The 13,717-nt window shown below is 39.7% G+C and overlaps 1 protein-coding gene across 1 annotated transcript in view; it reads right to left on the reverse strand.

The window, feature by feature from the left end:
- LOC126187951 (chymotrypsin-2-like) overlaps positions 1-13,717 on the reverse strand; it is a 167,041-nt gene that overhangs the window by 53,842 nt on the left and 99,482 nt on the right. The window contains exon 5 of the mRNA XM_049929327.1: positions 6,508-6,621. Within this exon, the coding sequence (XP_049785284.1) occupies positions 6,508-6,621 (114 nt within the window). The remainder of the gene's footprint in view (positions 1-6,507; positions 6,622-13,717) is intronic.

A 13,717-nucleotide genomic window follows, 5' to 3' on the forward strand; every position in this document is an offset into this window, starting at 1 on the left:
TGTGGCGTTATGTGAAAGATTCAGTGTTTAAATCTCCTCTACCAAGAAACGTGCCAGAACTGTGAGCTCACATCAACAATGCTTTCGAACTCATTGATGGGGACATGCTGCGCCGAGTGTGGGAGGAACTTGATTATTGGCTTGATGTCTGCCGTAGCACTAAAGGGGCACATATCAAACATTTGTGAATGCCTAAAAAAACTTTTTGAGTTTTTGTATGTGTGTGCAAAGCATTGTGAAAATATCTCAAATAATAAAGTTATTGTAGAGTTGTGAAATCGCTTCAATCATTTGTAATAACCCTGTAGATGAGAAATTTATTTTATACACATATTCCCACTACACTACGAATGCATTTTGTGATCAGTGATTTTTTGAGCTGCTGAAATATGCAGTGGTAGTACTCAATCACAAAAGTAGAGATAACTGTTTTACCCCTTAGTAATAGAATCATTTACACTATTCCTATGCTCTCAAAAAATTTTGACTAAATAGTTAATAACAGAATTTTGAACCACTTTTCTTGATAATAGCCAACAATTGTTCAACTTGGATTTTGTAAAGGCTTTTCTACAAATTTATGTCATATAGTCCTAAATGAGAAGAAAAGTCACCCTTCAACCATTCTGGCAGAAGAAGAAGAAATCTTGTGTAATTATAAATTTCTTTTATGTGCCTATTGATAGTTAATGTGACCCTCTGAAGACTCTGATTTGCATGTTGTTGTTGTTGTTGTTCTCGTTCTCGTCTTCTGCAGTCCAGAGACTGGTTCAATGTAGCTCTCCGTGCTGGTACATCTGTGCAAGCCTCTTTATCTCTGGATAACTACTGGAACCCTCATCTTTTGAACCACCTTACTGTGCTCATCTCTTGGTCTCCATCAGCAATTTTTAGTCCCACACTTCTGTCCAATACTAAATTGACAAGTCTTTGATGTCTCAGAATGAGTCCTATCGACCTATCCCTTCTTTTAGACAAGTTTTGCCACAAATTTCTTTTTTCCCAAGTTCTGTTCAGTACCTTCTCATCAGTTATGCGATCTACCCATCTAATCTTCAGCATTCAAAAGCTTCTAATCTCTTCTTGTCTGTACAGCTCATCATAGACATTTCACTTCAAAAATGGTTCAAATGGCTCTGAGCACTATGGGACTTAACTTCTAAGGTCATCAGTCCCCTAGAACTTAGAACTACTTAAACCAAACTAACCTAAGGACATCACACACATCCATGCCCAAGGCAGGATTCGAACCTGCGACCGTAGCGGTCACGCGGTTCCAGACTGTAGCGCCTTTAACCGCTTGGCCACCCCGGCCGGCCATTTCACTTCCATTCAAGGCTACACTCCAGAAAAATACGTTCAGAAAATATTTGTCAACATTCAAATATACATTGGATGTTAACAAAATCTCTCTTTCAGAAAAGCTTTTCTTACCATTGCCAGTGTACATATTTATATTCTGTCTACTTTGGCCATCATTTATTTTACTGCCTGAATAGCAAAAGTCATTCACTACTTTAAGTGTCTCATTTCTTAATCTTAATTCCCTCAGCATCACCCAGTTTAATTAGACTACATACCACTATCCTTGTTTTTCTTTCCTTAATGTTCATCTTATATCCTCATTTCAAGACACTCTCCACTCCATTCAACTACACTTCAAAGTCCTTTTGCTGTCTCTGACAGAATCACACTTCAAAATTTTTCTTTCTTCTCTCAGATAGGGTTTGTATGAACCGGTAGATCCAGGAAAAACCCGGGAATTTTTTCATCCGGGAGAAAACCGGTAAAACCCGGGAATTTTTTAGAATTACGGGAATTTTTCATTGTTCTAGTTTTCAGTTAAATTTTTAAAATCTTAACTGGTAAGAATCGATACTCTAACAAAGGATATTACTGTAATCCGCTACTGAAGAATAATGCTGCAACAATAAAACATGAACGAGGCCAAACGAAAGCGTTGGTATGTTGATGGGAGACAATAAAAAACACACAAACACACACACAAATTTCAAGCTTTCGCAACCCACGGTTGCTTCATCAGGAAAGAGGGAAGGAGAGGGAAAGACGAAAGGATGAGGGTTTTAAGGGAGAGGGTAAGGAGTCATTCCAGTCCCAGGAAGACTTACCTTAGGGGGGAAAAGGGACAGGTATACACTCGCGGACACACACACACACACACACACACACATATCCATCCGCACATATACAGACACAAGCAGACATGAGGTATCAGACCTGGTTGAAAATTGTGGGGGGGATTCATATTCTTGAGGAGAAAAAACCTTGTTTCACAAAGCACCTAGCATCAAACACATCCCTGTTGGCTTTTGAACACACTCTGTAAGTTGATTTTTGAATGAATCATAAGTTGATTTTTCAATGCGTGCACAGTGTACGTGATGTCTCTGTCAAGGGAATCATCGTTGCATCTAGAAATAAACTTTCTTGCTGGCAAAAGGGGATCGAGCTATACAAACCGAGTGGAGTGAAGCCGAATGAGTGGACGCCTATCGCTGTCTAATTATGTGGTTGACTGGGTTTGCGAATGATCAGCATTGTTATAATTACTAGCAAAATCCATAGATTGAGACTACAAGAGGGGAAATAAATGACTAACAGGAATAACAGGTAAGAAAAATTACTTATTATCTTCTTGTGTACCCAAGAAAATTAAGTTTTGTCAGAAAATTTTTGGACAGATCTCTACACTAGCAAGGCCCAGTTGTACAGTCCCTGTGTAGCAGCTGCTTAAGTTCTATTCTGGAAGTAGCATGGGAAAGGGTTTGTATGAACATAACAGTGCCTAACCGGACAATAATCAGGGATAACTATACCGGTGATTCTGGCAGGTTTAGTGAAGTTAACCGGCGAATAAGAATTAGTCATGACAAGATTGTTTGTTAGAATGAGGAAGGAGAAGAAATGGGGACATCACACAAATTATGGAAAGAATATGATTCCAATTTATATAAAAATCTCGTACTACTACTTTTTGATCTTATCCTCGAGAAACTGGAGCGTATGAATGAAATGTGAAACTATTTTCTAACATAAAGCTTTTTGCTTGTAGTAGGCCTAATAGGCCTTTTATGTTGGTCTTCGTGAATTATATTCTGTCGTGTTATAAAAATGACTATTTGTGCCAAAACAGCCTTGTTTATTCAGTGCGTGTTACAATTGCTGCAATGTCAAAAAGGCCTATTTTGTTTTATCTAGCAGACAGTGACAAAATAGAAGTAATCAGATCAAGAAACCACACCAGTCTTGGGTACTATTTGTACTAACAGCTTATGCAGTATTAGACAACGATATTTCGATTTTTCATGTAGCAAAACGTTTGATGAACTTCGAGGTTATAGATTCTTTCACAGAAAGGCAAGCACGCCACGAAAGCAGTAGCAAGAGTAGAGAGAACAATGCTAGTAGCTAAGGATTGAAGAAATGTATACTGTCTTGCTTGTCTTTTGTCTTTACTGGTTTTATGTATCCAATACTTAATTTTATGTCACCCAAAACAGAAAGTTATTATCTAACAGGCAATAAAGAGTGCAAATTTTCTGAAGAGTTCTAGTTCTCCCGATTACAAATAATCTCATCCAGTATTAAATTCAAGTTTTCAGATCATAAGACTTTTAATTTCCACTATCCTGAATATAGTTTGATGGCATCTAGTATAAAATATATACGTTGCAATTCCACGGAGCAAAATAGAATGATGTGTGATAGAAGAATGCTGTGTGAAGAGGCGTGGCACTGGACTTTGGCATACTTGAGACCAAATAGCATGTGTTACACTTCCTCGAACATATAATTATGTTGTATATATCAGACTCTTCAGAAAGATGTGCACTACAAAAGGAACATATTTTTGAAAAGTCGATTATTTTTTATTTCTCGCGTCCTACCTCAATCACTCGAGCGAGGGGGGAGCCACTATCTAGTATTGTCCCGGTGGTTTGGAAATATTGTAGATACGGGGCTGATGCACAGAGCAGTCTGAGTTATAGTGGGAAAGTGTTTAGTCTCCACATCACCTGTGTTTACATTTAGTGACTTTGTTGTTTCCTCTTTGTTCACTGCTCTCACATCAAATTAAAACAAAATGGATTTATGTGGCCAGGAGCTGTCAAGTGAATTAAAATACATTCACATAATTACGGAAGGCTAATATATGTTACTACTTTCAGATTTTATTTCCACTTTTCTGACAGCCACGTATTAATTGCCTTGTAGAACAATGAAGTTATTTTTGTCAGTTTCCTAAAGAAGTTTGATTTTTATTAATCTTTTATGCTGAGGCAGTCAATGTATTTGAAATGAAGTGTTTAGTTCCACACTATTGGCTAATTGCAACTGTTCGCTGCATTTCAAGTGCATGTTTTCATCTTTTAGCATGTATGGCATAATGCCATAATGAAGAATCAAAAATGAGTTAATGGTACTCCAAGAAAATTTACATCCCAAAACCCACACTGAAAAGCTTAATATCAGGTTGAGGCCTACTTCATTGGGAACCTGAACATATGAATATGCTCTTTAAGTATACACTTTAAGTATGTCATGTTAGAATGGTTCACGAAATTCTGATGCTCTTTGAGTATTCTCTGATGTCTTTTTTCTTTTATGACATAATGCAAGATCTTTTAATGTTTCACATATATGAAGATACAGGCTCCTGCATCATAGTAGCTTGCCAAAGCATGGTGGCACCTGTTACCTGGCGCTCTCTGACAGCTACTGAAACGAACCTATTTCTAACACGGCGTGGGAAAATATAGCGAATGATGGTTTGAAAAGTGTTACTTTCAAAGCAAATTTCTTTTTAAGTGATTTGAACTATGTGCTAGAATGTACCGTGAATTTCTTAAAACACAGAGCATTTGATGATGAGCCGTTTTGAAGAATTTCAATCCCAGAAGATCAGACATTTATGTCGTTATTATGAGCAAATTAATGTAGTGCTACAGGAAGCTCTCTCTCCTCTGTGGTAGCTAATTTATTTGTGGAAAACTTTGAGGACAAGTCTCTGGACTCGGCTAAAAATTTTACTGGATCATTTTGTGATATATCTTAACGTGTAAAATGCGCAAAAAAGATCTACATTATATGTGTAAGCCATGGTGAAAGCTCAGCATCTCTTGCAGCTTATTAACCTTGGAGATCAATATTATATGTGAAAGCTTTGGTTTTTGTGTAGCAACACTATGTATGTTAATTTAAAACATTAACTTTTCCTGTTTGTTATTCCGCACTACTTAACAGTAATGTTGCTATTAGCTGACTACATCACGTGTCCTGTGGTCTGAATATCTGCTGTCATCATCTGGCAGGATCACTTAACATAAGCTGTAACTGGCTCACAAAAGCGCATCACAATCTTGATTTCAATGGTTTGGTAAGTAACATGCGGTGTTTGGTGGAATTCAAATTTATATGTTGCTAATACAAAAATATGCAGCGTACATGTTCCTGCACATCAAAAATATTTCCAAAAGGGGTTTTCTTCTCCGAGTTTCGTTTTCTAAAGTGGCAGGAAATATTACGCCCGTGTTTAAAAACGTAACCATTCATAGGATTGATAAGTTCTACAGTTCCAAGGGAAAATATACTGTCACTTAATAACATGGGAAAAGTGCGTTTTCATCCTGGAGGAAGTGTATTTTTAACCAGAAATCTGGAAAAATCCAGGAATTTTTTTCCTTGTCCGCTTATACACCCTGCTCTAAATTTTAATTCATTCTCCAAATTATCCTTTGGTTCCCTTTACTGCTTGCTCATTGTAGAAAATGAATAACATCAGGGTTAAGCTACAGTCCTGTTTCATGAACTTCTCAACCACTGCTTTCCTTTCATGCCCTTTAACTTTATAACTGCCAGCGGCATTACGGAAGTGTCCGATTCCATCCATCTGCGGTGACCCTTCATCAATATGGCGGAAATGGTTATTCGAAGCATCTCCAATATGGCGCCTATGATGTCACTACATACACACGGCAACAAACAGATGGACAATAACATATCCCTCCAAAATACAATCAAACTAAGGATATTAAATGGAATGATCACATAGACTCATTCTTACCCTGGCCAGATACTGGGAAAATATTCTTAGTTTACAAGATAGACTGCTTACAAAAAACACTTGTGTGTGGAATCCACACCAGATAGCAGTAACAGAGGACATTAGAAATGCTGAAAACCTGAATTGGCAGACATTTGAAGATAAATGATGCCTGTTATCCTGCAAAAACCTACCTGGAAATTTCATGAACCTGTATTAAGTGAGGAATATAGGAACACACTACATGTATCTCTACGGAATGGACTACACAGAAAAGATTAGACTAATTACAGTGTGCACAGAGGCTTTTAAACTATAATTTGTCACCTGTTCCATATGTGTATGGAACAGGAAGGAACCCCAACATGCGGTACAATAAGAAGTATCATCTGCTGTACTTAACATTGGTTTGAAATGTACAGATTTACATGTAGTTTACTTACATAAGGTAGCCCCCATCCAATAACTGTGGCTGGTGTGCCCACAAATGTACTCTGGTAATCCAGTGGAAGCTCTGTTGGGCGTACTCTTGGGCCAAGAGAAAGTGGCTCAGACAACTGCAAGTAAAGGAAATGAACATTAAAATTTAGAAGAATTACAATATTGTGTGTGTGTGTGTGTGTGTGTGTGTGTGTGTGACAGTATGAATCTTTCGAGGAATTTCAGATGCATTAACAAAGAGGGAAAAATAGTGTAGTTCAGCTGCTGTTTTTTCCATATACACACAACACAGTTCGCTCCATTTATTTTTTCCAAGTCTACCCTCTTCAAATATGAGATGAGCACTGGGATTGGTGTAATTCTCAAATTTTTAAGTAACAGGGAACAGTTCTGACATTTGCATATACAATGTGATTCAGGAACAATGACACATAATTTGTGAGGTGATTTTACGTGTAGAAATAAACCAAAACCAAAAAATTTCTGTAAAAATGTGTCAGATTTTCGACTGCCGTGGAACTGGAGTTTGTTGCAGACTACACACATCCATGAATGATTATGATGGCAAGTGTGAATATTACTTACCAGAATGCTGTTTAGGTGCTGTGGTGGACAGAATAATGGTGGGACAGATGACTGATCCATCTTACATGAGATGTTCAGAAATCCCCCAATCCTTGTCACTGTACTTGTCAACCCATTGGGGAGTGTGTTGTGTTGCACACTGAACTTAATGTCAACAAGCTTTATTGTGGGCAACAACATTAGTGATGCAAGTGACAAGTTCTTCATGTGTATCCACCTTCATTGCACATGCATCCATCTTTAACCAGCCCCATAAACAGAGGTCCATTTAATGGGGTCTGCCACAGCCAGTTCACAGTTGAGGAAATGTGTTATTCAGATACTGGAATACTTGTCCGGTATGGTGAATTGGTGATCCATCCTGTTGCAGGTACATTTCCCATTCTTGCCCTAATGTCTCTTCCTTTAAAAGTGATGGTGGGTCTTCTGTCAGGAAATGTGGATTTGCTGTGGCTGTCGAGCAATATGGCTGGAACACAGGCCCTATTGCCAGTTCATCAGTCATACCATACCAGACATTAACTGAGAACCTAGCATGGAATCTTATTTCCCTACTGTCATGTAGATTCTCCATCACCCATGTATAAGAATTTCAGGTATTCACGATACCATTGCATGTAAATTTAGCTTTATCTGTAAATAATGTATTGCACAACTTATCCGTGTACAGCCAACCATTCACAAAATTGTTGGTTGCATACTGAGTCATGGATGCAGATATTGCACAGGCAGCACGTGGAATGTGTACAAGCCCTCAGAATGTAATGTACACCACAGTCATGTTTGTGGAATATCAAGCTGGCAGAAAATGCACTGTGTACTGGTGATGGGATGCCATTATACAATTGCAATATCATATTCCCTTTCCTCAGCTGACTGGATGGCCTCACATTCTGTTGTTATGTGTATGCTGAGTAGTGTTCCAGATTTGCATAATGTTTGAAAAGTCCTGGGGAGTATTTTGATTAGGGAAATGTCTATGGTATTCAGTAACAGCTGGATGGGGTATACCATTACAGTACCCATGCACAAACATGTCTGTGCATTCTGAATGGGTGAATGTATACAGCATGTTGGTATTCACAGACCCAATGGACCTGCTCAAATAACACCACACACACACACACACACACACACACACACACACACACACACACACACACACGACTGCTCTCTGATCCACACTTGCAGCTGTTGCCTTGGTGTAATGTCACAGTGCTGCCATCATCATCATCATAATCATCATGATTTCCTTCCAGCGAGCCAGGTAGGAACATGGTGAACAATATGCCTCTATTGGTTTCTATCCTTGTATAGCTTTTTCCCTCTCCACTACATCCAATGTTTCTCCTCTCCTCTTGAGCTCTTCCTTAACCTGGTCTGTCCATTTCTTTCTAGGCCACCCAGTTGGTCTTTCTCCTGGTACCTCCATCTCCAAATACTGGTGTGGAGTTCGAGTTGGGTGCATTCACTTCACATGACCCAAACACTTCAATCTCATCTGTTGGAGAAGTCTTACACATCTTGTAGGATGAGTCAGTCATCTGTTCCATCTTTATTTTGTCCACCACAGTGCCTACACAGCATTCCGTTAAGTAATATTCATAATATTCACACTTGTCTTCATACCCACTATGGATGTGTGTAGTCTTCAACCTGCAGCAGTTCTGTAATGATAAAAAACCAGACACATGTTAATAGGACTTCTTTGCTGTATTTTCACATACAGTATACCCTCACATGTGACGTTGCTCTTGAATCACCCTGTATTGTACACCTGCAATTTTTTTAAATGTGCATCGTTGTTGTGAGTGGTCATGAAATGTACTTAGATATAATCCTCTTCTTTCATCTATATAATTTACCAAGTGCATATATTTGTATTGTGGATGACTGTAATGAGCACTTACTAGACCCTTTATTATGCACTGAGAAGAATATTTTGTGAACAATTCTTCCTGCCCAGCACAACTACAAAGCCAAAGCAACAGTATGTTACCCTAGCACATTTAATGGCTCATGGAGTATTACATTAATGCTCCATCTCCAGTGTATGTAATAAAATAAGCATTCATTCATAAATGGAGTAATGTTTAAACTTCTTCCACAACTACAAATATGCTTACAAATGCATGAAGTATGTTCTTCTGCTACATTAATGACAGTAACGAGCTCCTTTGGTCCTGCTTGTGAGAAGTATAGTTTGAAATAACAGGAAGGAACTTAGTAACCCCACTCTCCAGCAATTTAATACTGTACAGCAGCAACAGATTATTTTACTGATATTGCATTGTATACACAACAGTTCTGCCCCCATATTTTCTATGTCAGGAATTGGGAAGTAGATATTTATCATCAGTCTTGAATGAGATTACTACTGAACTGTCTGTGTCTGTTTAGAATGTGTATATTGAAAAATATTTACTCTCAGTAACTGCAAGATGATTTCCAGTCAATATATTTTTGTGCATATAATAAATGATCCTACTCTAAGCTGAAGCATTATCATCACCTGCTTAACAGCATGTTGATTAACCTTTGATATGCAGCTCAGCAGTAATTCTGCGTGGCATGGATTCAGTAAGATCTTGGTTGGTTCTTGAAGTATATGGTATCAGATATCTATGCTCAGGTCACATAATTCCCATGTAAAGGATGAAACTATAGAAGAACTAGGAGAAGAAGTTGTAGCCCAGGACTGCAATGAAGGCACAGCCAGACATCAGGTGCTAGTCTTTGAAATAACTGATCAGCTCATGTGTCACCAGAGCATGAGTGACAAAATCAGACCACAAGTCACAAGTCTTGCAGTTGGCAGTTGTCCATGCTTTATCAGCATGCCTCAGCAGCAGCACAACTTCTGTGACACTGTTCTGGGTGTCAGTGCCCTGGCACCAGTCTTCAAGAAACGACTCAGGCTTGACTTCCCGACCTACTGTCAATGTGCCCTGCCAATTACACCAGACCCCAGCCATTGCCTTGTTCCAGATGGTTCCAAATGACACCAAAATGTCAAACCTTCCACAACTGTCAACACATGAAAGCACTATTTGACCACAGCAGTACAAGGCCACCAGTGTGTTACACCAGCTGAGCAATAAGTGATGCACAGTCTCTGTGCATCTCCACATCACCATAACTCTGCCACCATCAGGCCATGAAGGAATGACGTCTTCCTGTCTGCCCAGGTTAGGCAACCAATGCCACTTTAGCCACCACCTCCCTAGGATTGCTTGCCATCGCCATCGCCAGAGCCCAACCAGCAGTTCAGTCAAATTTTAGGCAGCACCATGTCCTTCCATCACGCTGACTGAAATCGCCCTCTGCATGCTCTGGGCTGTAGCCAAGCCACATGTGGTCTCCACACCATTACCAAGTCAGTGCACCATGTCAGGGCTCCACTGTGTTAACAGCTCACCAGCTGTTATAGCACTGAATATCCCATGGAGAGGAAAATGTGCTTGACTGACTGTACTTGCAGGATGGAATAATTAAAGACTTTCTGATGTCCATCAAGTCACTTCTGGCCAGTTTCATGGTGGAATCCAAGCTGTATAAATTTGTAAAGAAAAATTGTATCCTCACACGGAGCTGCCTCTGCTGCTGACCACATCCACCATCCCAGAGAACTCAACCCAGTACCAGCAGCAACCAGTTTTTCTTTCCTGAAGAGGGCAGGGAGTATATGGATGGAAGACAATGCTGAACATTAACAGAGACACTAACAGATGTGTGTAGGTGCACAGAGTGTTTTCATTCATGGAATCTGTACATTCTATAGCTTTGTATACTTGTGGCCTTGTTGTTCAATATGTAGGGTGTAGACACAAATGCTGTATTTAAGAATGGCCTGAGGGCCAAACCTCTAGTGCCAGTAACTTGTACACAATGTCATTTGCAAGGTCATCCATCCCCATGCTCCTAGTCACACGATATAATTTGTCGGGTTCATCATTAACAAGGTCATTAAGCAAACCGGTGCCAGGAGGGTGCCTAGTTTAGACATTGGAAACAGTGGGTACTGAGTGGACTTAGAAGTGGCCAAAGTAATCATAAGTTTCATTTTTGAAGGATAAAATAAGAACTGTAATAGTTAAGGTAATGGGTTGGAGAAGCTTTTAGATTAGACTTAGATCATGTGGAAGCATGTATATTAACAACATAGATGTAACCAGTGGTAGCTCAGCACTGACCAAGTACAGTGTGGCTTAAGTGTCAGAACAGAATTGAATAGTTCAGATTTTCTGTCCTTACATCATACCCAACTGACCAAAAATGGCAATATGCTGAGACATCACATGGATGAGAGGTTATCATTAGATGTAAAGATATCAACTAAACTGCTCAGGTTTGCACATAATAGCAATAAATCCACCACAAATATCTGTAGAAATTTGTTAATATGGAAGAACATGACCAGAAGGTTTTATGAAGCTTTTGAAAGGTGGATCTTGGGCAGGGAGTACTCTCTCATACTGAGAGGTGAAATGTAGAATAGGCACAGGAGGGTAGCTGGAAAGCAACTGTGACCCAGGAAATAGGACCATGGTAGCAGAAGGCTCGATGAAGTGGGGCTGCTGGATTATTTGTTTTCTCATGGAGGAAGAAGTATCTGTTTGTGGAGATATTAAGGTTTTTTCATGAAGAATTGGGAATTTATTGTGAAGATGAGAAGTTAGAATCATGGGTAAGATGAAGTAGTCTGACTTCTGCCTGGTCGATATGATTAAGAGTGCAACTATGGAAACGCTACTACTGACTCCTTTCTAATGTAACATTTTTCATTGTTGATTAGTTCATAATGACAAGACAACAGTACAGTACACATATAGTTTACATAAAAGAATTATACAGGTCAAGGCATGCCTGGTTTTTTTGGGGTTAGTGCCAGCAAGCAGGTAAAATGTAGGATGTACCTTAACACAATATTCAGAAATATTTGTGGGTTTTTTCTTGTCAGTTACTCGATACGTGCTTTGCAAATTATAGGAGAAGGTGGAAAATGAGAGTTTTAGGATGTTCACATTAAGTGGAAAGGCTGGAAGTTTATGCAGGTAGTATACCTTTCCTGAACCCCATTCCTTTCTCATGATATGTAATAGCTGCAAATGCAGATGGGGACATAGAGACTTAGGTGAAAGCGAAGTGCTAGAATGATCAATAAGGAAAAGAAGTGTGAATGATGATAAACTGACACTGGGAATGTAAATGTGAAGTGTATATAATTGTTATTAAACTGGTGACTGTTTCCACCAAAATTCGTGGGTGAAGTTTCTTCTGAGACAGAAAGAGATTGCAATGAGCAAAACTATAGAACTTGGAACAGAAGCTGTAGCCCAGAACTGCAGCAAAGGCACAGCCAGACACCAGATGCTGGTCATTGGACTGCATGATCAGCTACTGTGTCATCAGACCATGAGCGCTGAAATCAGGCCACAGTCTATGGACATTTTCCACAGCTACCCATTATTGATCAGCATTCCTCAGCAGCAGCAAAAATTTTGTCAAACAGTCCTGGGTATCAGTGCCATGCAACCAGTCTTTGAGAAGCCAGTGCAGCTTGACTGACTTCTGCCTCATCAACATGCTCTACCAGTTATGACATACCCCGACCATTGCCCTGTTCCGTATAGATCCGAGTGACACCAAAATGTCATGCATCCACAACTATAAGCACATTGAAGCTGTATTTAACCATGGTTTTACCAGCCCATCAATGTGTTTAGCCACTGAGCAGTAAGCAACATCCAGTCTCTGTCTGTCTGCACTATTGCCACTACTCTGCCATCACCCAGCTGCAAAGGAAAGACCTTTGGTTGTTTGCCCAGCCCAGGCAGCCAACACCACTTTAGTTGCCACCTCATCGGGATTGTTCACCATTGCCAGAGTCCAACCAGCAGTTCAAAGTCAGATTGTGGATGGCACCATGAGCTACTGCTATGCCAATCAATGTCACCCATTGCTCCACTCTGCAGCTGAGCCACATGTTGTCTCCACACCACTGCCGAGTCAGTGCGCTATGTCAGTGCTCCACTGTGTAAGCAGCTTGTCTGAACCTGTGGTTGTTACCTCATTGGCCACTACAATGTTGAATATTACGAGGGTGGTTTGAAAGTTCTCACAATCACCATGAGAGGTCAGCACTAGCTGTTGCCCGTAAACAAATGCCATGTCAGTGCTATTGGAAGAGAGCTGTGGCAGTGACGTGCCTCTGTTGTTGTTTCTGCATAGTGATTTGTGAAGATGGAAAAAAAATCGAGATTCGAGCAGTGATTAAGTACTTTGTAAAGAAAGGTATGAAAGCCAATTTCCAGAATACACTGGGGGACTCTGCTCCTTCATATTCAACTGTTTCCAAGTGGACAAATGAATTTAAATTTTGTCAGAGGAGCTTAGATAGTGATCCGTGCAATGGTCGGCCAAGATGTGTCACTACTCCAGAAATCATTGCAAAAGTGCCCAAAATGGTCATGGAGGATCACCGATTTTAAATGTGTGAAATTCCTCATGCTTGCCAGATGTCATCTTAAAGGGTATATCACATTTTAACTGAAGAATTAGAAATGAAAAAATTATCTGCAAGATGGGTACCATGACTTTTGATGCTGGATCAACCATTTGTGAACA

The sequence above is a fragment of the Schistocerca cancellata genome, chromosome 5, assembly GCF_023864275.1.
Source record: "Schistocerca cancellata isolate TAMUIC-IGC-003103 chromosome 5, iqSchCanc2.1, whole genome shotgun sequence".
NCBI classification, from domain to species: Eukaryota; Metazoa; Arthropoda; class Insecta; order Orthoptera; family Acrididae; genus Schistocerca; species Schistocerca cancellata.